General features: G+C 40.6%; 2 protein-coding genes across 7 annotated transcripts in view; one reads left to right on the top strand and one right to left on the bottom strand.

Annotated features, from left to right (window-relative positions):
• Positions 1-18515, bottom strand: part of CPNE3 (copine 3) — a 47790-nt gene extending 29275 nt beyond the window's left edge. The window contains exons 1-6 of one of the 5 annotated variants that reach the window (XM_038000321.2): positions 18407-18515; positions 17457-17494; positions 16631-16719; positions 3811-3952; positions 3362-3541; positions 1254-1328 (exon numbers count right to left, since the gene is read on the bottom strand). In XM_038000321.2, the coding sequence (XP_037856249.1) occupies positions 1254-1328; positions 3362-3541; positions 3811-3942 (387 nt within the window). In that variant the 5' untranslated portion in view covers positions 3943-3952; positions 16631-16719; positions 17457-17494; positions 18407-18515. Of the gene's footprint in view, positions 1-1253; positions 1329-3361; positions 3542-3810; positions 3953-16630; positions 16720-17456; positions 17495-18374 lie in introns of all 5 variants that reach the window. The other 4 variants (XM_038000322.2, XM_038000323.2, XM_008001026.3 and 1 more) reach the window with 4 other exon arrangements.
• Positions 18516-18614: 99 nt separating this feature from the next.
• The window catches only part of RMDN1 (regulator of microtubule dynamics 1), a 39541-nt gene continuing 33995 nt past the window's right edge, over positions 18615-24160 (top strand). For both annotated transcript variants that reach the window (XM_038000328.2, XM_008001025.3), the window contains exon 1: positions 18615-18732. The gene's annotated coding sequence lies outside the window, so the exon portion shown is untranslated. The remainder of the gene's footprint in view (positions 18733-24160) is intronic.

Raw genomic sequence — 24160 nt, 5'->3', positions numbered from 1 at the left:
TGAGTAGATAAAGTAAGTGAAAGAAAATATGTTTTAGGAATTCTGATAGACACTTAAGCACTGATTTATTCTGTTATCTAATATAAAGCCTACACTAATATAAATGAATTCTAAAATGTTTCATAAGAAAATGGCGTCATTAAGAAAGATCTACCATTATTTCTTTTATGTGTGTGAAATAAAGATTTGCCCAAAATATGCCCAGGTCTGCATTAAGCAATGTCTTTTGAAATGTGGTTGCCCAAACTGGATCTTCCCCACTCAAGAGAAATGTCAAAACCCCAGAAGACTGAGAACACCCTCTGCACAACACTGAAGTTCCCTAATACTGAGAAGCATGAATAAATCATACCTAGAAAACTCTATACATTGATATTATCAGATCAATGTTTTTTATCCAATGTAACTGAAAAACTCATTCTACTTAAAAATAAGTATCAGTCTATCATGCCCCACAGCAAGGAAGCTAACTACCGATAATGTTCTCTTTCCCACAAAAATCAAAACCCCTGAACACTCTTACACCTTTGGAAATCTAAACTATAGCAAAACAGCTCTCAGAGAAATGTATTTGATGATCATGATAACCTTGAAACATAGCTCTCTCAGGGAACTAGCCTTACATTCTCAGAGGGAGCTAAAGTTAAAATACTATCACTCCAGGCAGCAGTTATCTGTACAGACACTCTAGAAGATAAGGTTTACAGGCTTGGCATTATATAATGGGAAATGTAAAATACAATAACGCATATATTAATTTGCTTGAAGTCAGTAATCAGCAATGAAAAGCCCAGGTGGGAGGATGGGTAGCAGATAGCAAGCACAAAAAATGAAGGTAAAGAGTTTATAGGTTCAATGGCCATGTCATAATATAACATCCCTCTGGAATAAAATCCACTAGGGAAAATTTCTGTCATGTTGAGAGGACTATGTTTCTCCAGTAGAGAACCAAATTGATCCAGATTATTAAGCAGTTTACTTCCACAGAGGAGGGGCAGGTATCACCAAGGTGCACTGGACCTCTATGGGCAACTTAAATAAACTGAAAGAAGGGATTACCACATTGTATGTTTCTCCTGGATTGCACAATACATTTTCCGTTTGTGATAACTACAAGACAAGGGTGGACGGAGTGCAACATTCAAGATTGAGTGGCAAAGCATGGCTGCAGACTATTTGTCTGATATGCACAGTTTTGGCATGTCCTATTATGATAAATCTTTCGAGACAAAAGACAAATATCTTATTTTTACCATAATGCTCCCTTTCCCTGCAGGTCTGCCATTTTTCAGCACCAGTGGTCGAGTTAGCTTCTTACTGGAAACAATCTGTTAGAATTAGAAAGTGATACGAAGAGTCATTTCCCTTCAACCTATGAATTTTTAAATGAAATAGTTTCAGCAAAAAAGATTGAGTACAAGGTTCACTTAAAGTCATTAGAAATAGAAACATTAAGTTGGTTTCTTAAAGATTTAGATCATCTACATATTTAGGGCCAGGCACAGTGGCTCATGCCTGCAATCCCAGCACTTTGGGAGGCCGAGGCAGGCAAATCACCTGAGGTCAGGAGTTCGAGACCAGCCTGGCCTACATAGTGAAACCCCATCTCTACTAAAAATACAAAAATTAGCCAAGCGTGGTGGTGGGTGCCTGCAGTCCCAGCTACTCAGGAGGCAGAGGCAGGAGAATCGCTTGAACCCAGGAGGCAGAGGTTGCAGTGAGCTGAGTTCGCACCATTGCACTCCAGCCTGGGCAACAAGAGCGAGAGTCCATCTCAAAAAAAAAAAAACAAAAGAAAAAAAAAATCATCTACATATTTAAAACCCATTGGAAAAAACTTCTAAGGAGCCTACCCTGGCAGATACAATCTCCCTATCCACTAGTTTCTTAATCTCCTCTGTATGTCAAAGTTTAAATCATTCCTTGTAATGGAAAAAGAGGACCAGATTCTCATCGCATAAACAAATCACTTAGCTGAAACCTTCTAGGTAAAAGGTGGGCTTCAGAACACTCGATAAATAAGATTCAAGGCCATGTGCAGTGGCTCATGCCTATAATCCCAGCACTTTGGGAAGTTGACGTGGGAGGATTGCTTGAGCCCACAAGTTCAAGCCCAGCCTCAGCAACATGCCAAAACCTGTCTCTACAAAGCAATACAAAAATTAGCCAGGTGCCATGGCGTGTGCTTATAGTCCCAGCTACTTGGGAGGCTGAGGTGGGAGGCTCACTTGAACCCAGGAGGTCAAGGCTGCAGTGAGCTGTGATTGAGCCACTGTACTCCAGCCTGGGTGACTGAGTGAGACCCTGTCTCAAAAAAAAAAAACAAAACAAAACAAAAAAAGGATTCGATTTTTCTACTGAGACACAACTTCAATATTTAACTCCCATAAAATGTCATATTGCTTGAAGGAATATAGTATACCTAGGTTCTGTCAAACAGATATACCTCTGATATATCTCACAAATTCATAGGAATTTTAGCTACACTGGGATTTTTTCCCCCAAAAAAGAAATACTTCCTTAATTTTTTCTTTGATATTATTTATCAAAGTTCCAGAAAACTGATCAGTTTCATATTGCTTTTGAGATACAGAAAACACCCATAATCTCCAAACAATTCAACCCTGAAAAATAAAGTTGTAAAAGACATATGTGACTGACAAATGTCACATATTGAAAAAAAATTATTCCTCCCTCCTAAAACCTTCTTCAGTCTATACAAATGGTCATAATCTCTCCTTATGAATCAGATTAAAATAGGAGCAAAATGGTGAGCCACGAGACACGTCCCTACCCTGACCAAACTTGTCATATACCGGGAAGACACATAATTAAGCAACTATTAAAAAGTATGATAAGAAGTACTAGACAGTACCAAGTGAGCTCAGGAAAGGATTCCAAACTAATCTAGAGGGTCAGAGAAGGTTTATGGGGGGAATAAGGCTGAGTAAGAGCAAGCCAGGTAAAGTGGGTGGTGTTGGGGCACTGGGAGTCAGGAGGTGCCAGTCTCACTAGTTAGAAGAACAGAGAAGTTGCTGTTATCTTGATAGCATTTATGGCTTGAACATAACAAAACCATAGAGAACTCTGCAGCAGCTAAAGCTTTGGTATTACTTAATGAAATGCCTCATGAAGCCTTCCTTACTCAAAAGAATTAACAGACTTTTCCATAAATACATAGTTCCTGCCCGTACAAAATATAAGATGAATTCTATAATGTTCAAGCCAAGCATATTAATATATAAACTGTCTTTAAAGTGATTACATGTTTTTCAACTTTAAAAATTAAATGATTCTTACCTAAAACACCAAATTCATTAAAACTTAGACAAAATAGAGTACAGTGGCTATGTATACTTACTTGTCCAAGGGTACATTCACATTCCCCTAAGAAGTCATCATCACTCAGGTCAATAGTTTTGTTGTCGATGTCATAAACCCCAAATTTCAATTTCTGAACCACTTCAAAGTAGTAATCAATAATAAATGTCTTGGAAAATTGGGGATTCAAGCAATTCTTAATCCTTTCTGTGCGCTCAACCTACACCCATCCCCCAAAACAAAAAAGTTTGTTCAGATCAAAGGTGCACTTGGATTTTCACATCTTTATGTACTAAACATAAACACAGGCATGACAACTAAAGGAAGTTTCTATATGTGTATGAAAAATTCTACAATCAAGGGCAAACTTTCAGAAAAAACTCATTAACAGATGAGATAGTGTTATTACTTTTAACATAAAAAAAAAAACTCCTCACATTGTTAAAACGGTAATTCAGATGACTTTTTAGGTAGAGTATTTAACATTACCTCATACCACTGTTGACCACTTGTATTCAAAAATAACACACATAAAGGGTCTGACTTTGACCCTATATCTTTATCCAAAAGATTGGCACAGGAAACATTCAGCGCCACCTTTGTGACACACTGGGCAGCCATGTCTTCAGTTCTGAGAAAACCAATAAAAAGAGAAAGCAAGTGAAACAGTGCCTTTAAGAAGCACACTCATTCCTAACAAAAACAGGTGATTTCTTAAGATCAATTGTCACAATAAGCTTATCGAGTGAACTTGCTAGAATCCGACTGTTATATGTGCCTCCTTGGGATGTAGGTGTCTATTAGCTCATTCCAGTGATACTGCCTCCATCAGATTCTCTTGCTAGGATAAAATTCATTTACTGAATGACAGTAAAATGCAGCTTTTAAGATGGTTAATAAGACATACTAACCTTCTTGGCTGGGCTGACTCAGCCTGTAATCCCAGCACTTTGGGAGGCTGAGGCAGAAGGATGGCTTGAGCTTAGGAATTTGAGACCATCCTGGGCAATACAGCAAGACCTCGTCTCTACTAAAAATAAAAAATTAGCCAAGCATGGTGGCGTGTGCCTATAATCCCAGCTACTAGGAAGGCTGAGGCAAGAAGATTGCTTGAACCCAAGAGATTGAGCCTGTAGTGAGCTATAATGTGCCACTGCATTCCAGCCTGGGCAACAGAGACTCTGTCTAAAAAAAAAAAAAGAAAAAACTAATCTTCTTTTTACCTTAACTATAAATTTTATCATTCAGAAAAACTCCAAGTATTATCTTGATCCTTCACTTAAAGGTATGCCTAACATTATACTACAAAACAGATTAAGTTTTATTTTTATTTGTTTATTTAACAAGACACTGAGTGGGATGTTTTCTGTTTTCACAGATTTTTTGGCTAAAACCAAAAACCCCAAGCCCCCTTTCCCCCCACTCTACCCCCAGCTCTCAATATTTTGCAGCTGTGGTTCTCAATATTGGCTGCTTCCTGGAATCATCTGGGGGAGCTTTCAAAGCTAATGATGTCGGAGTTCCACTTAAAGAGATTTTAACTAGTTTAGGGTACAACCTTGACATCAGCTCCTTGGATGATTCGAATGTGTAGACAAGGTTGACAAGCCTACTGTTCTACAGAGAGAAGGTGTGGTCCATCTTCCTTTATGACTTGCTAAGAAATATCAGAGTTAGCTTAACTTCCATAGACCCCTCCTTCCCCAGTATCCAATCAAAATATGAAAAGGACTGGGGATAGGGTGGAGCATATGATGGGGGCTGGACTTGAGAAGGAATGCAGTATTGCAGGTGAGCTGCCTTCATCCGTGAACCCAGGGAATGAAAGGGGCTGCAGGTGTCACCAAGAAAAGGAACTAGGCATTGCATTTCCCATCTGGATGTCCACTTAGCCAGTGGACGTTGATGGTGCTAGGGCAGGTTCTGCAGGAGAGAAGGTACCTACTACCCTAGAGCTACTGGCAAACATCCTTACAATGGGGTAAGATTTAATGCCCTTTGCCCCTCACTTTGAGATTTAGCTGAAGTTCTAGGACCACAGAAACAAATCCGCTCATTATCTTGTTGTATTTAAATATGGCAGTAGGATTCCTGTGCTGTATAAAATGCCTAAGCAAATCTGAAATAAGAAAGATTACCATTAGAAGAGCCTTTGTAATGTCAAAAACAACTAACGTCTTATAAAAAAAATTGATAATTCTATTGAACTCTCTAAAAATAGTAGCAGTTCTTAACACATGTCAAAAATCAATACTAAGATTCCTAAATAAATAAAGACTAAGAAAAATGAAGTAGGTTGCATAGTCTTAGAAGTAGCTAGAAATCCCATTTAAAAACAAAGCTGGCCGACCACCATGGCTCACACCTGTATTCCCAGCAGTTTGGGAGGCCTAGGAAGGTGGACTACTTGAGGTCAGGAGTTCAAGACCAGCCTGGCCAACACGGTGAAACCTCATTTCTACTAAAATACAAAAATTAGCTGGGTGTGGTGGAATGAGCCTGTGATCTCAGCTACTCCGGAGTCTGATACGGTAGGAGGATCGCTTGAGACTGGAAGGCAGAGTTTGCAGTGAGCCAAGATCATGCCACTGCACTCCAACCTGGGTGACAGAGTGAGACCCCATCTCAAAAAAAAAACAAAAACAAACAAAATATATACAAGATATATATATTTAAACAGTCCTAGTATACAGTAAGTGCTCACATTTTATCATTATTATTATTTTATCACTATCTGCCTCTAGGGTCTGATCCTTTCTTATCTATCCCATGTTTCTTATTTTTTTATTATTCCATTGCATGATTATCCTGATTATTCCAATCCATACTAAGGTGTTCCTTTGAATTCCTATTGCACTAATAGTAACAGATTACTGCATTACAGGAACAAGATCAAATTTGGGGTAATGCACACCCCCCAATTTTTTTTTTTTTTTTTTGAGACGGAGTCTTGCTCTGTCATCCAGGCTGGAGTGCAGTGGCACAATCTCAGGTCACTGCAACCTCCGCCTCCCAGATTCAAGCAATTCTCTGCCTCAGCCTCCCGAGTAGCTGGGATTACAGGTGCCCGCCACCACGCCCTGTAGAACCCTCCATCTGGCACTTGCTGTGTGACCACATATAAGTAACTTCAACTCCCTGAGCCTAGATTTCCTCATCAGTAAAAATGGAGATACTGCAAGTAAATTTGTAAATCTGGCATGTGCCAGGCATCCTGTCTTTTGTATCTAATACAGAATCTGTAAAATAAATGTTAGTTGTAAGATTTTTTTTTTTTTTTTTTTTTTTTTTGCATAATGTAGTTTAGAGTCTTGTAAGTTGTATGTCAGCAGTAACAAGCATAATGCAGTGCCCTGTGGATGAACATAGAATGAGCAATGATTGCTAAAGCTTCCAAAAAAAAACATGTAGAGGATTCTCTACCAGCCAGCAGAAAAGTCTTCAAATTTTCAAGGATGGGGAGAATTCAAGAGAGAATGCAGACATCTATGTGTGAAGTCAGTCTCACAGCAAAGAGATACCACATATCAGAAGAGCATTATTTTTTTCCCTAAAAATGCTTATACAAAAGCTTACAAAAACAACATGCCAGGCACAGCTGATTATTTAACAAATTGCTGACAGTTACACTACTGCATTGCTGCCAGGAAACAAATGTCCTCTATTAGCAGCATTCCCCTCTGAAAATGACTCTGACTGTGGCCTCAATTTTATCCTGAAACCATTATGGCTGAATGGCAAATGGAAGAAATTACATAAACACTAGGGTCTGGAATCTTGTTAATAGTAATATTCATGAAGATGCTGTTCTCATTTCCTTTTAATGTAATTATCCAGTACATGATATACAATTTTTTAAGAGAGCAATAGCATATTTTATCCACAGATCACAATGGGAGCTGGGCATATTGGCTCATACCTGTAATCCCAGCACTTTGGGAGGCTGAGGCAGTAGGATCACTTGAGCCCAGGAGTTCAAGACCAGCCTGAGCAACAGAGACCTCATTCTCTTATTTAAAAAAAAAAAAAAATTAGCCAGTCATGGTGGTACGTGCCTATAATCCCAGCTACTTAGGAGGCTGAGGCAGGAGAATCACTTGAACCTGGGAGGCGGAGGTTTCAGTGAGTGAGACTGCACCATTGCACTCCAGCCCGGGTGACAGAGCAAGACTCCATCTCAGAAAAAAAAAAAGAAAGAAAGAAAGAAAGAAAAATTTAAAAAATTAGCCAGCCAAGGTGGCATGCACCTGCAGTCCCAGCTACTCGGTAGGCTAAGGCAGGAGGCTCACTCAAGTCCAGGAGTTCAAGTCCACAGTAAGCTATGCACTGCAGCCTGGGTGACAGAACAAGACCCTGTCTCAAAAAAAAAAAAAAAAAAAAAAAAAAAAAAAAAAAAAAATTATGAGGGAAAATAAAGCAAATGTTTTATACTCTTTTAGTGTGAAAGATTTGGCTGGGATAAGTCACCTGGCAAAGAATAAACGAGCAACTAAAGAATAATTCTATGTAGTATTTTACTCCTTAAAGAGCAGGATAGAAAACACAAATAATCCCTAGGATCAGACAATGGCTTCCTACTGTACAGATTATTACTTATTGGACAATAATTTGATCCAAACACCTCTTCTGAAATGCAAATAATCCCTAGAAATACCAAACGTATCAATCATTCTCCCATTCACCCTAATGTTCTGAATCAGTATTATAACAGAAATAAACCTAAGGAATTGAGAATTAAGACCTAATATTTAAAGTGGTATCTGATATGTGAAATTTAAGGCATCTGGTCATTCCCATGCCTTGGCTGAAAATCCTGAAGTCTTATCTACTTTCTCTTTTCTCATTCCTCCTTAAACCTACTCTTAGATTTATCCAGTAAAGATGTCACACAGATTCTGCCTAGTAGAAACCCAAATCTCTCCCAAACATGGAGATACAGCCCCTTCCCCATCCCCAGAGTCACAACCTTAACTTTAGGTCTTCTATATCTGTCACCTGCCTAATATAATAGTCTCCTAATGGGTATTCCCACTGCCATTTTCTCTCCATTCACATTATGATTTTATCACTTCTGATTAAAAAGTGATAGTCCAATAAATTAAGCCTAGAATTCAAGGCTCTGCCAACATCTACCCTTAGTCTACCTGAACAGCTACCTCTGCCCATTCAAGTTCTTCAAGATCTACTTCAGGCTGGGCACGGTGGCTCACACCTGTAATCATGGTACTTTGGGTGGGCGAGGCAGGGGATCACTTGAGGTCAGGAGTTCAACACTCAGCCTGACCAACAGGGTGAAACCCTGTCTCTACTAAATATACAGAAATTAGCCAGGCGTGATGGCAGGTGCTTGTAATCCCAGCTACTCAGGAGGTTGAGGCAGGAGAATCGCTTGAACCAAGGAGGCGAAGGTTGCAGTGAGCTGAGATGGCACCACTGCACTCCAGCCTGGGTGACAGAGTGAGACTCTATCTCAAAACAAAACAAAACAAACACTTCAAATGATACTTCCTTCATACAGCTGTTGCTGATACCCTGCTGATACCCCTCATGCTGTTATGGCACTGATTCTATCTTCTTTCCACTATTGTTACTTGTATTTGTGGCTCATCACTCCGTCTATATGCTGTGAACTGTGGGCAGCGATCATATTTTACCACTTCCTCTTCTTCCTGAAGCATGACATCTGGCACAGGTTATTTGCAGCAGAAAGAGCAATAACTCTGGAGTCAGTGTGTGTTGTTCAAATTTCTTTCCCACCACTAATTTGGATGTGTCACCTCTGCCAAATTATCTATCTGAATTTCAATTTCCTAATTTATAAAATGGGGATATTAAAAAACCCTGATACTTATCCTTCAATGGAAATAAGGTTAAAATAGAAAAATAAACTTAATACAAACCCTGACAATTGTAGGTTTGGAGCACGCTCAGCATATAATAGACACTCCATGAATTGTAGCAATTATTTTATTAATGACTCAGGGATTTTAATTGATTGCCTCAGCATAGATGGCTTATTATTAAGTAGTAAGACATAAAGCAGCTTTCTCATCCTTATTTATGAAAAGCTTCTTGAAACAATAATACTTTTTGGGATTTACATAAAATTAATTTGGCAAAATAGTCAGCCTTGAGCATAGATAAGGTACGCAGGTGAGGGGAGTGCAGGCTCATGTCAGTGACTCAAAATGTGTCCTAAAACAATTGTGAAGCAGAAGTCAGTGCCCATCTACCAATCCCTTTAGTAAAGTTCCTTCAGTCTTCAGCTGAAAAATGAAGAGACTGGCTTACTGTAAAAAATTCTCAGATGTTCCTTCTGTTTCTAATACCATGATTCACTAACTGCTATTCCGCAGTATATCCTGCCTGACCGCTACTGAAAGCACACAAGGGCAACCTTGGGGCAGCTGGAACCAGACCAGCAACATCAGCAATAAACACCCTAGGCAGTGTTTCTCCAATTGTGTTGCTCAGAACAGTAGTAAGTGTTCCCCTACTTAAAAAAAAAAGAGTGGGGGAGCAGAGCAGGTAATACGGCTGTAAATCCCAAGGCTGCTAAGTTCCTGAGAGTTCCCAGGCCAAACTAGCAACTGCATTTATTATGAGGTTACTATAAACCCATTATTTTGCTAAGGACAGCAGGGACATTATACAGCAACAGAAGAGCTTGTAGCTCATTATAATCAAATTGGGGAGATCCATTCATAAAACAATTACTTATTGAATACTTTCTAGGTGTTCCAAAAGTGGGTTTTGGGGAGGAGGCCAAAACGAAATAAATACTTAGCTACTTAGCTAACTATGTATACACAGAAAGAGTATACAAGAGTATAAAATTGTGTGGTACAGTCAGAGAACAATTAGTGCTCTTGGAGCTGAAGAAGCTCCCCAGAGATTTCTACTTTTACTGACGATTAAAACTATACTCCACTCTAAAAAAAAATGTGCAATCTTATTGCTACTGACTACTGGATTTCTTTTTCACCCTTACATTTAAGGGTAGACAGTAAGAGAGTGGGGAGTAGAAGAATAAGGGGAAAGAAAAGATAGGTAATAATTTCATACAACTAGACAGATATTATTTCTTTTACAGCTTTCAAAGTGCTTCCAAATAATATATTATCTTCTGAACCTTACAAACACTCTGTGAGTTAGGCAGGATAATGATTACTACATGGTGAAAGGTCCATGTGTCACAGGTATGACTTTAATATAAGGCACTCCAGTGTCTGAATTGATTGACCCAGAATATGTTGATAATTTTCAGCACATTGTTAATCTTCAAAACAATGCATAATATCTACTAGGAAAAAAATATAAATTTCTTCAAAAAGGTTAAATTACTTACATGGGATCACAAAGCTACTAAGTGTCAGCACCACAGCATAAACTCATGTATTTTCCCCTTTATGCCAAAATCCCTCTAGGGCACTAAAGCCTCTAATTAATAGTTACTTAGCTGTCAAGTAAAAATAGTATTCGTAAAAATAAACTCCATAGATGCACACAATTATGATTTTTCAATTAAAAACAGTATCAAAAAATAGTTACTTAGTATAACAGCAATATTCTCTAATTAATTTCCTTTTGGCTTGTTAATATCAAAAGTAATATTCAGCCTGACACAAATTAATAAAATAATATCTTTAAAATTACAAGATTAATACTGAGGCTAAAACTAGTTATATGGTTCTTAAACAAATGTAACCAGAATAACAAAAGCTTGCCAAAGAATGGAAGAACTGGAATGGCTTATACTTTATTTACCTCAAAGCAGTTCCTCTTCAAGATAACCCATTAAATTGTAAATTACTTAAGACTAAGAAAGCATGTTCTCCTTGCTAGTGTGTCTCTACACACACAGGTCTACCATGTACGTAGGTGCCGTTAGATCATCTTAGAGCAGCAACACTTACTCTCAGGAATATACTGCACTTAATACCCAGACTCTGAGAGTAAAAAACTCACATTAAAAGAATTTAAACTAAGCTTGTTCTGTATTTAGTAAGAAAGTGATGCCCAGATTTATTTTTTTAATCACTACCACAGGATACTAGAAATGAAGATAGGGAATAAGGTCAAGCACAAACATACATAAAACAAAACAAAAAAAGAAACAAAAAGGAAGAATCACTGGATCAGGTGTCAAAAGAAATGGACTGGGCTGGGTGTGGTGGCTCGCACCTGTAATCCCAGCACTTCGGAGGCCAACACAGGCAGATCACCTGAGGTCAGGAATTTGAGACCAGCCCGGTCAACATGGCGAAACCCTGTGTCTACTAAAAACATAAAAATTAGTCAGGCATGGTGCACTCTATCTCGAAAAAACAAAAAAAAAGAAAGGGACTGGTTCTGTGTTAGTCACACCACAATGGCGGGCATTTAGGCAACTGATGTCACTTCTCTGGGCCTCAGGTTTTTTCAGCTGTTAAATTTTTTTTTTTTTTTTTTTTTTGAGATGGACTTTCACTCTTGCCACCCAGGCTGGAGTGCAATGGTGATCTTGGCTCACTTGCAACCTCCGCCTCCTGGGTTCAAATGATTCTCCTGCCTCAGCCTCCTGAGTAGCTGGGATTACAGGCACCGCCACCACGCCCGGCTAATTTTTGTATTTTTAGTAGAGACGGGGTTTCACCATGTTGACCAGGCTGGTCTCGAACTCCTGACTTCAGGTAATCTGCCTGCAATCCGCCCACCTTGGCCTCCCAAAGTACTGGGATTACAGGCGTGAGCCACTGCATCCAGCCTTCAGCTGTTAAAACTAAGAGTTGAGTCAATCCCTTTCTTTAAGTAATTACTAAGGTCTTTTCCATTAATGTACTGTGACCCTGATTTAATTACAATGAATATGTAACTTGTTTAGGAAGTGGTACTAAAGAATTTTTTAAAATGAGTAGAAAACATCAGAATATTTATAAGGACAAAAAGAAGAAATGGAAGCAAAAGGATAAAGTTTTCCAAACTCAGTCTCCATCTCTATCAAAAAAGCTATATCTGGGGCCAGGCACGGTGGCTCGTGCCTGTAATCCCAGCACTTTGGGAGGCCGAGGTGGGCGGATCGTCTGAGGTCAGGAGTTCAAGACCATCCTGGCCAACATGGTAAAACCTGTCTCTACTGAAAATACAACATTAGCTGGGCGCAGTAGTGTCCGCCTGTAATCCTAGCTACACAGGAGGCTGAGGCAGGAGAATTGCTTGAACCAGGGAGGCGGAGGTTGCAGTAAGTCAAGATTGTGCTACTGCACTCCAGCCTGGGCAAAAAGAGCCAAATTCCGTCTCAAAACAAACAAACAAAAAGCTATACCTGAAAAAATATGAATCTAGAAACTTCTCCACTAGTTAGATATCTTGGCTCAAAATTGTTATTAAGTGCTCAGATGACTTAAATAAACAAACAAAACACAGGGCCCAGTCTATTAAGTAGATGCAGCATGATAAGGAAATAAATTTTATTAGCATCCATGAAATCTCACATTATTAAGCTCTTAGCATCTATCATGACAGCAAAATAAATCAGCTTTTAGCCACACTTTAAAAAGTTTCCAGATTCTTAAACTATCTTGTGCAAAATCTAAATAGTGATACCATTGCTGATGCTTGGACATGTAGAACTGAGGAAAGCAGGAGTTAACATGAAAAGGTTGATATGTTATCACTCTAACTTCAAAAATAAAAAGTAGGTGCAGTTTTACCTTGTCTTTACCATTACACAGTAAGCAATCAACTAAGGACTCTTCATTAATTTCTTTAGAAAATCCTGATATTGTTCTATTCCATGATTCATAACTGGCTACAAAGTTTACTTAACATGTGTTTCAGGTTATACCACTTTTCTAATCCCTTGGTTACTGTATATACATTTTAGAAGTATCACTGATTGTATTTTCAAGCCCATCAAATGAACAGTTCATCATAGGTTCATTTAGTGAGGTATTAATAGAAGTTATTAATAGAAGCAGGGTTGGGTCAGGCATGGTGGCTGATCCTTATAATCCCAGCACTTTGGGAGACTGAGGCAGGCAGATGGCTTGAGCTCAGGAGTTCAACAGCAGCCTGGACAACATGGCTAAACCCTGTCTCTACAAAAATACAAAAATTAGCCGGGTATGGTGGGGTGTGCCTATGGTGCCAGTCATTCCGGGGGCTGAGGTGGTATTGCTTGAGCCTGGGAGGTGGAGGTTGCAGTGAGCCGAGATCATGCTGCTGCACTCCAACCTGGGTGGCAGAATCAGGCCCCATCTCATATATAAATAAATAATTTTTTTTTTAAAAAAAGAAGGGTTATCAGAACTTATTAGCTACATAAGCAGAAAAAATAAAATTAAAATTAAAAAGTTACAAATAAGAAGTTACTAACATCAGTGTCACTAAAATTGGTATACAATCCCCTACTGCTAAATTTGACTGGCTTAAGAAAAAAAGAAGCAGTGGCAACCTCTCACTATTGCCTCACTTTATGCAACATGCATCTTGGCAAAGCTGGCTATGGAATACATGTCTACAAAGTGAATCATCTTTTACCCTCAATGAAAATCAGAGCCGCATCCCCTACCTGAAAATCCCAAGTGTTCAGTTGAAAAGTTTTTCATTATGGCCGGGCGCGGTGGCTCACGCCTGTAATCCCAGCACTTTGGGAGGCCGAGGCGGACGGATCACAAGGTCAGGAGATCGAGACCACGGTGAAACCCCGTCTCTATTAAAAATACAAAAAATTAGCCGGGCGCGGTGGCGGGCGCCTGCAGTCCCAGCTACTCGGGAGGCTGAAGCAGGAGAATTGCGTGAACCCGGGAGGCGGAGCTTGCAGTGAGCCGAGATTGCGCCATTGCACTCCAGCCTGGGGCACAGAGCGAGGCTCTGTCTCAAAAAAAAAAAAAAAAAAAAAAAAGTTTTTCATTATAAGGGCTAAGTAAAGCTGCTGGCCAGCTGTGCAGCAGGTAGGCTGGATCTGATATTAAGGCACACCAACCTGCGGAGACTGAAGTCTCCTGGGGTTCTCATTCGCCTCAGAGCACATTAAGAATTTTCCCCCTTCTGGAATTCCCCAGATGTTGAACCAGCCATCAGAACCTCTCACCTGCCCTGGTGTCCACTATGCCCCAACTCTAAATGCATGCTTTCCAAAATTTGACTCCTTTCCTTCTCTTTGTAGGGGAACCACTTCACAATTTATCACTATGTGCTCCTTTCTAGTTCACGGTGAACAAATCATATAAAAATGTCTTCAGTTTAAAGTAGCAACAACTACAACCACGTGGTTCCCAAGGTTTAAAAGTTTGTATATTGGGCAAAGACGGTTGAGATGTTTATACATTTCCTGATTTCAAGAATATTCATGTCCTGGTTACTTAACACATACATTGTGGCTGTTTTTAATTTTAGGGCAAATCCCTTTATATTTCTCAATCATGAGCAGTTTAATAGTACTATTAATTCATTCAACACTTATTGAACAAATATTATAGATTGCCTACTGTGTGTCAGGCACTGTTCTAAGGTGCTGGAGAGCCAACAATAAACAAAGCAGGCAACCATCCCCATGAGGGAGAGGTGAGTTACACTCCAGGGAGGCAGAAAACAATAAAGACAAATAAGTAACATGTATAGTATGTTAGGTGGCAGTAAGTGTTACAGGGAACAATAAAGAAGGAGAGCAAGAAGTACTGAAGGTGGGGTGCAATTTTATATATTTTATAAAATTGTTTTGACAATATCATCAGGAAGTATTTGTCTTAATTTTCACTTCTTTTTAAAAAATTCTGACACATAAACATGAAAATGTGGACAGATAAGTAAGTTCCTCTTTACAGTTGCAGGTACCTTTTTTAACAAGTACTGACCATCACCTTAGTCTAGAGGCATGGTAAACTAAAAGCCGGGGAAGGTGAAATAGCCTGATAACAACGTGTCCAGAAACCACACAGTTGTTCCGGTAATTTTCACAGGAACTAGATATAATATAACCATTTGCAAAAGGACATTTCAAAATTATTTACTAAAATCAGTATGTAGTATTTCCTTCTATTTTTTTCATGAGGACACTTACTAATATGCTATCCACCTAATTCATATTGGTAAATGTGACCATAATACTGATGAATTTTAATGTCTTTTAAAAAGTTAGGATTGCATACTGCTAAGCTGTTATATTAAAAGAATAAACAGTCTCTCCAAAAAACCCCCAATGATTCCCACTCACAAGTAAGAACAAGAAGGGAAAATATTGGTGGGAAGGAAGCTAGATTGTCGGGTGAAGGTGATGGTGGGAACAGTAAAGGAATGCTCTAGTTAGGACTCCTGCAGGTCATTGAGTACAACCCATAGAAGTGACATTGAGTCTTGCTAAAAGATCCACCTGAAAGATCATGCTTTGGTGAGCAGTGGTGGCATTATGAATCTTTGAAGGTCAAATGACATATAATCATTTTTCACGTCTAACATTTACTTTCTTAGTTTTGCTAACAGGCATACTTTCTTTTTTTTTTTTTTTTTTTTTTGAGACGGAGTCTCGCTCTGTCACCCAGGCTGGAGTGCGGAGGCCGGATCTCTGCTCACTGCAAGCTCCGCCTCCTGGGTTTACGCCATTCTCCTGCCTCAGCCTCCCAAGTAGCTGGGACTACAGGCGCTCACCACCTCACCTGGCTAGTTTTTTGTATTGTTTTAGTAGAGACGGGGTTTCACCATGTTAGCCAGGATGGTCTTGATCTCCTGACCTCGTGATCCGCCCGTCTCGGCCTCCCAAAGTGCTGGGATTACAGGCTTGAGCCACCGCGCCCGGCCACAGGCATACTTTCTAGCATAATAAATCACTGACTAAAGAACATTTGAAAAGGAGAAAAAAAAGAAAACTCTAACACTAGTAAGAAAAAAAAGTCCAGTGATAGTACCAAAAAACAAAGAGGGCAAAGAAAACTATGGATAAAGCTATTCCAAGAATTGATAAGGCTGGGTGTGGTGGCTCACACCTGTAACCCCAGCACTTTGGGAGGCCAAGGCAGGAGGATCACTTGAGCCCAGGAATTCAGGACCAGCCTGGGCAACATAATAAGACCTTATCTTTATTATAAAATAAATAAATAAGTAAATAAAATAATTGATAGGTGTTGGAGTACAATACGAACTAGGTACCGAAACAGATGATGCAAGGGAAATACTCAGGGCAGCAGTGATGTCATCATAAAGAGCATAGAAAATAAAATATTTTAAAAGTAGAATAGGTTGCCATAAACTTATGTGAAAATGAAGACCATTGTCTATAAACTGTTCACAGTTATAGATAAAATTAGAAGGGGTGTCCAGTCATTATGCAAACCTTAATGGCAAACACTTCTTTTGCTTCTCCCATACTGGAGCCTCTTCTCCCTTCCCATTCTTCAGGGACTAGACCTGAGAGAAGAAATCCTGAAAGAGAACTGCAGACTTCACTGTGGGGTTTGTGCCAGGCACAAACCACCTTTTGGTCTGTGGGGTCCTAAAATCCAGCTCCCCCTCACATCTAGAGTCTCAAAATGATCCAGTCCCAGAGTTTGAAATTCTTCAGCCCGGAGTGGGACGTATTTTTCCAATTCATCAGCCAAAAGGAACGGACTTCCTAAAAATTCTCACAAAGGCAAAAAGTGGCCCTGGGTACCACAGATTAATAACTGAGACATCTATTGGTGTCATTATAATTGCCATTATATATGTCACCTGTTTTCATTCCCTTTCCATTTCCCATCCTTTGCTGTTTCCCTCTACCTGTGTCCTAGGCTTGTATAAGTTGTGTTTGGCTCTGGCTGGCAGCAGACACAGAGAGCTAGTTTGCTAACCTTAATTAATGACATCAGGATATATGTGGCTATATATAGCTTACCACTAACTATGTGCCAAGCACTTTGCTAAATGTTTTACAAGTAGGATCTAATTTAATTCTCATAGCAACCTTGTGACATTTTATCTCTATTTCACAAATGCAGAAACAGGCCCTAAAAGGTGAAGTATCCTGCCCAAGGTCATACAGCTAACAGCCTTCATAGCATAGATTTGAAACCTAGGTATCTGGCTTATCCCAAAGAATAACGTTCTTTTACATTAAGCAATAAAGCCTGTGCCCTAAAACCATACGAACTTGAATTCCAAACCCCAATGCCACCACTTACCAGTTGTGTAATCCGATGAGTTATTCAACCTGAGTTTCCTGGAGAATGAAACAGAGTAACATCACTTCAATAAGTGCTCGGGAGTGTTAAATAAGCTAACATATAAAAACTGTCTAGCACAGTTGTTGTGGGACATTGCAATCAATAGTTACAATATTCAATCCTGCCCTTCCCTCTATTTGATTATCCATTATAGAGGCGGCCTCAAAAAGACAACGCTAAGGATATGCAAAAAGTGCAGACGATCATTAAGCGCAACATAAATGGTTGGTCTGCTCGGTCCCAACGGGTTCTGGCCCTGCGCTTCCTCCACAATCCTGGTATAGGGAACCCAAAACACTAGACAGAAGAAGCTTGAAGCTGGAGGAGAAACGGGAGCTGCTAGACTACTTCTCACAACCTCCTTGTTTACTCTGAAATCAGGAGTCACCTCTTCCCACCTCATCTGCTAGCTTCTCGGGTGCTCTGAAGCGCGCGCCCCCTGCTCAATCGGGCATTGGCTTCACCACTGACGTAGTGTGGGTACCCTATCCCTCTCCCCGCGTGGTGCTGCAGTGATTTCGGGGCCTGTCACCCTTCTCTGGGCCACAAGCCCGACCCTCTCCGCCCAGGGAAGGAGGGCGGATCCCAGCCTATCCCTAGCCCCAGGTGCGCGAGCGCCAGGCCCAGGCGGGGCCTTGCGGCCCAGAGCTGAGCCCCGAGCCCGGGCTGCTCCAGGAGGTGCCGGCGGTGCTTGGGCCCCGCCAGGCCGCGACCTAGCTCGGGAGCCCCCCGCGCGACCTGCCGATCCCCGGCTACGGAGCACTTCCAGCACCAAGGCCCGGCGGGACCTGCCGCACGGAGCCTGCGGGCTTAGATTCTCCAGGCCAGGATTTTCCTTTTCCCCCGGGCGGTACGGTTGCTGGGCTGCTGCCTCACCGGCCCAGGAACTGGGAAAGGCCCGCACTCACGTGCGAGTCTTAGAGGTGGAAGTCGAGCGACGGTGGAGAACAGGCCAGCAGCGTCCACAGCGCTGCCGGGACCGCAGGGATTCAAAAGAACCTAGGGCCCGACTGGCAGAGCAAAGGGGCGGGGCGGGGCGGGGCGGGGCGGGGCGGGGCGGGCCTGGGAGGGGGGCGGGTCCAGTGTGTGCCCAGCCCTGCACAGCCTGCGCGAGGATCCGCCCATCCGCAGGGAGCCGACTCTGGGCTGCAGGCCCGCTCCCTGCCAGTAGGCTGGCGCTTCATGGCTACTCTGGGGGCCAGTCGCTTACTGAAAAGGCAAAGCTGACTTTAAGGTAAGTGGTTTGGTGACCAGAATAAATTCCTTAAGGATTAAATAATTTAAATATTTGAGAAAATTTATACCATATCTGAACTGGGAAGACGGCGCCGTGGCTCACACCTGTAATCCGAACATTTTGGGAGGCAGAGGTGGGAGGATGGCTTGTGCCCAGGAGTTGGAGACCAACCCAGCCTGGGGCAAAAAAACGAGACCCCCTCCACCGCTACAAAAAGTAAAAAAAATATAGCTGGGCGTGGAGGCACGCGACTGTGGTCCTAGCTACACGTGAGGCTGAGGCAGGAGGATCACGGGCTCAGTCTGCAGTGCGCCATGTTCGTGCCTCTGCACTCCAGCGTGGGTGACAGAGAGACCCTGTCTCAAAAAAGAAAAAAAAAAGTTACTAAGACGAATTATCAACATGAAAATAGCGAAATACATCTTAGTTCTTAACCATGCTTATATGCTTATTTAGGGCATTCTTAATGTGCACACTACCAAGGACATTTTAAATCCTTCATTACCTTTAATCCTCATGATTCTGTAATGTATTTGGTGCCAGTATCCCCATTTTACAAATGAAAACTGCATTTGAGTAACATGAGATTTGAAAGCTAAGTAATTGGCCTACTTTTCTGAAGTCACAGATTGTAAGTAAACTAACCTCAAAGTGCAGGCTGGACTGTTTGCTACTCCATGCTGCCTGCAACTAAACAAAACGCTATGGAAAATACTGATACATGACTGCTCGATAATTTAGAACTTCTTCCCAAGGAAACAGGGACAAAATCAATAAAACACATTAGGAAAAATATTGGTCCCAAACCTGACAGAGTTAGTATCTTAAGTTCATTGATTTTTTATTTTTATTTTTTTAAGATGGAGTTTCGCTCTTGTTGCCCAAACTGGAATGCAATGGTGCAATCTCAGCTCACTGCAACCTCCGTCTCCCGGGTTCAAGCGATTCTCGTGCCTCAGCCTCCCAGGTAGCTGGGATTACAGGCACCTGCCACTATGCCCAGATAATTATGTATTTTTAGTAGAGACGGGGTTCTCCATGTTGGTCAGACTGGTCTTGAACCCCCAACTTCAGGTGATCCATTCATCTCGGCCTCCCAAAGTGCTGTCATTACAGGCGTGAGCCACCGCACCTGGCCTCTTAAGTTCATTTAAATTGATAAGAAAAAAAAAAAAACAACACTCAATAGAAAAATGGGTGAAGGGTTTTATTTTTTTTAATTACAGAAGAAATGGAAAGGGTATCAAATGAAGAAACATAGACATTCCTAAGTAAAAACTTTACTCTTAATCCAAAAAATGCAAACTAAACATTTTTATTTTATTTATTTTTAAGAAATGGGGGGTCTCACTATGTTGCCCAGGCTGGTGTCGAACTCCTGAGTTCAAGTGATCTGCCAGTCTTGGTCTCCCAGAGTGCTGGGATTACAGGTGTGAGCCACCGTACCTGGCCTGCAAATTAAACATTTTAAAAATCGTATCAGTGCCAGTGAGGATTCATTTATTTATTCAGCAAACACATCCTGATTGCCTACTATGTGCATTGTTCTATACTTGTGAGCAAGACAGATAAGAACTTCTATCCTACAGGAGGGTTGAATAAGTTAGTTGTTAAAGACAAAATGAGATTTCAGACAGCCAGAAGTGCCATGATGAAAGTTAAGGCAGGGTGATGTGTTAGAGGGACTTGAGGATAGTGTGAGCTTATTTAGACTGGGGATCAGAAAAGAGCTCTCTAAGGTGGTATTTGACCTGAAATTTGAAAAAATAAGAAGCAGCCAGTTATGCAAATATCTGGGGGCACAGGAATGATAGCAGGGGCAAAAAGACAAGAACAAACTGCAAGTGCGGAAACAAGGCCTTTGTTGCTGAAGTGTACTGGGGAGGTACTAGAAGTGTTTTTGTTTTTACTAAAGGTTTCTGGCTCTATTTTTGATTCTGCCTTCATATGTAAATGAACATCCTCAGGCACCACTAATTGGATTGGAAATTTCAAATTTCCCAGAATATATAGTATCCATACCCAACCTTCAAAACTTTTCTTTCCACTAAAATAGGGAAAGAGTGGAGGCAAGGGGATAGTTTTGTACTTTTAGTATCCAAACAGCAATCTATCATTTAAATACATAGTGCCATAGCTATTGAATGCATTTATTCATTCTCCTTAACTAGAGTCTAAATCCCATTCTACTTTTGTTCTTATTCATTCACCCATTAATTTAACATATGTTGAATTAGATACCAAGCCTAACAAGGTTCTAGAAATAAAACAACACCTGGTGGAGAGTTAAATGCATGTTAAAATGAATGAGATATTCACAAAATATTCTTTCTCCTATGTATTTTGATCATCATATTTCTATCTTCACTCTTTCAGTCACATTTTTAATTACCTCATCCTGTCTTATAGCTTTTTTTTTTTTTTGAGACAGGTTCTTGCTGTCACCCAGGCTGGGACGCAGTGGTGCAAGCATGATTCACCACAGCTCCAACCTCTCAGGCTAAAGTGATCCTCCCACCTCAGCCTCCTGAAGTAGCTGGGACCTACAGGCACGAGCCACGGCGTCTGGCTAATTTTTGTACTTTTTGTAGATATGGGTTTTCACCATGTTGCCCAGGCTGGTGTCAAATTCCTGAGCTCAAGAAATCCACTGGCCTCAGTCTCTCAAAGTGCTGGAATTATAGGCATGAGGCACCACGCCCAGGGTTAGTCTCAGAGCTTTGAATTCCATCTGTATTTTATCTCTCTTTGTTTTTTTTTTGTTTTGTTTTTTTTTGAGCCTCTGTCGCCAGACTGGAGTGCAGTGGCGTGATCTTGGCTCACTGCAACCTCCGCCTGCTGGGTTCAAGTGATTCTCCTGCCTCAGCCTCCCGAGTAGCTGGATTACAGGTGCGTGCTACCACACCCAGCTACTTTTTTGTATTTTCAGTAGAGACAGGTTTTCACAGTGTTAGCCGGGATGGTCTCGCTCCTGACTTCGTGATCCACCTGTCTTGGCCTCCCAAAGTGCTGAAATTACAGGATGAGCCACTGCGCCTGACCTTTTTTTGTATTTTGAGTAGAGACGGGGTTTCACTATGTTGGCCAGGATGGTCTGGATCTCCTCACCTCGTGATCTGCCTGCCTCGGCCTCCCAAAGTGTTGGGATTACAGGCATGAGCCACCAGGCCTGGCCACTTTTCTTTTTTTCTTTCTTTCTTTCTTTTTTTTTTTTTTAAAGATGGTGTCTCACTCTGTTGCCTGGACTGGAGTACAGTGGCGTGATCACCGCTCCCTGCAACCTCAGACACCTGGGCTCAAATGATCCTCCCAGCTCATCCTCCTGGGTGGCTGGGACTATAGCATGCACCACCACATGCAGCAAATTAAAAAACAAGAAACAAACAAACAAACATTTTTTTGTAGAGACAGAGTCTCACTATGTTGCCCAGGCTGGTCTTGAGCATCTTGGGCTCAAGCTGTTCCCCAGCTTTGGCCTCCTGAAGTGTTGGGATTACAGGTGTGAGCCACTATGCCCAGCCTATATTGTTAAGGTTATCAAACTTCCACACCTTTCCTCTGAAACTCCATGCTCAAACTCTCTATGCTTTACTCGGTTGTTGTATTAGTTATCAGTTGCTCTGTAACAGATAACACCAAATTTAGTGGCTTAAAACAGGAACAATCATTTATTATCTGTCATAGCTTCTGTGGTTTAGGAATTTAGAAGTGGCTTGGCTGGGTGGTTCTGGCTCATCGTCTCTCTTGATGTTGCAGTCAGATTTTGGCCAAGGCTGCAATCATCTGATGGCTTGACTGGGGCTGAAGGAATTCTTCAGCCCAAAAGTTCAATTGTGCCAAGGTTGAGAAACCCTGCTTTAAACCAATGAGACTATACATTTAAAAAATACTAATGTCATGAAAGACCAAGGCTGATGATTTAAAGATTTAAACAAAGTAGAAACATAACAAATGCAAGATGTTATCAAGATTTGATCTTGAATTTAGAAAAAAAAATCATTAGCATAAAGGACAGCATTGGGAAGTAAACAAAATTTGTATATTAAATAATAGTATTCTGTCAGTTTCAGTTTCCTGAATTTGATAGTTATACTGAGACTAAATAAGGGAATGTCTTGTTTCTAAGACTGAAGAGTCATGATATCTGTAATCTACTCTCAAAAGGCCTAACAACAGAAAATACTAGGAATATAATATGCGTATTATAGGTAATATATGTAAAGAAAGGTAAAGCAAATGTGAGAGAAAGTTAACAATGGCTGACTAGCTGAAGAATATATGGGAGTTCCTGCAACTTTTCTTAAGATCTAATTTTTTTTTCAAAGCTGAAAACTTAATTACAAATTCACTCTAGCAGAGATATCAGAAACTTAATTTCAGTGTTATCATGGTATCCAGTGGCATAAACATTTAGCAATATTGAGGGGGTAGCTACCAGTAGAAATGCGTAAAATAAAAGTGATTCTGTCTTTGGGAAAAAAAGGGTAGGTTTCAGAAATTGGGAAGGAGATCTATATATTTTTAAAGATAGACTTTAAAGACATAATCCTAAAGAAATACAGCTGGTTTAATAGGAACTAGTGGAGGTAGCAATCATATAGTGGAAGGAGCACCCGACTCGAGTAGAAAGACATGGATTCCTGTCTTATAACATATTCTTGGTTAGGTTAATGCATCTCTTTGAGCTACAGTTTTTTCATTTGTAAACCTGGGATACCAGTTACTTCACAAGGTAGTTTGGTAGATCAATACAATTATGTATGAATTCTCTATACAGTACTAAAAGTACCATAGAGATGCAACCTAATTTTTTAAAACCATGACTCGCCTCCCTTATTACCCGTAACATTTTTTGTGAAACCTATAGTAGGTACTCCATTTGCAGTCTGTGTTTCCACCCACTATCAGGCCTCAAGTAGGATCCAAAACCTCTTCATTTTCCCACAAAAGAATTCCACTTGAGCAAGAAATTTTATTTTACTCTAGTAAAATAAAATACTTTGCTCGAGTAAGTAAAACATCTTATTGAAGAATTTTAGGGGAGACCAGGTTTTTAAAAAAATTTTATTTATTTTATTTTTTTACTACACATGCCCTAGCATTAAAAGGCATCAATATCCTGTCCAGAGGCCTCCTTCCGCTAGTTCTTCCCAAAACGCTTTGCATTTTTTGTTCCTCTGCTCTGGACTCTTTCTTGAATCTACCCCCTTAAGTCGCTCAGTCTCTTCCTTTCCCTTCTTCATGTTGGGCAACTTAATTCTTCCAATTATTTATTTCCAAAAAAAGACTAGTGCCAAGATTCAATGTACTTTTGAAAGCAGCAGATAATTAAAATGACAAGTTTTTTTTCTTGCATACTTGTATTCTTGGGTCTATTTCTGAGCTTTCAGTTCTGTTCTGGCGACTTATCTTTGTGCCCAAACCT

The sequence above is a fragment of the Chlorocebus sabaeus genome, chromosome 8, assembly GCF_047675955.1.
Source record: "Chlorocebus sabaeus isolate Y175 chromosome 8, mChlSab1.0.hap1, whole genome shotgun sequence".
NCBI lineage: Eukaryota > Metazoa > Chordata > Mammalia > Primates > Cercopithecidae > Chlorocebus > Chlorocebus sabaeus.
Note: the sequence above shows the minus strand (reverse complement) of the source record. Positions and strands in the feature narration are given on the sequence as shown.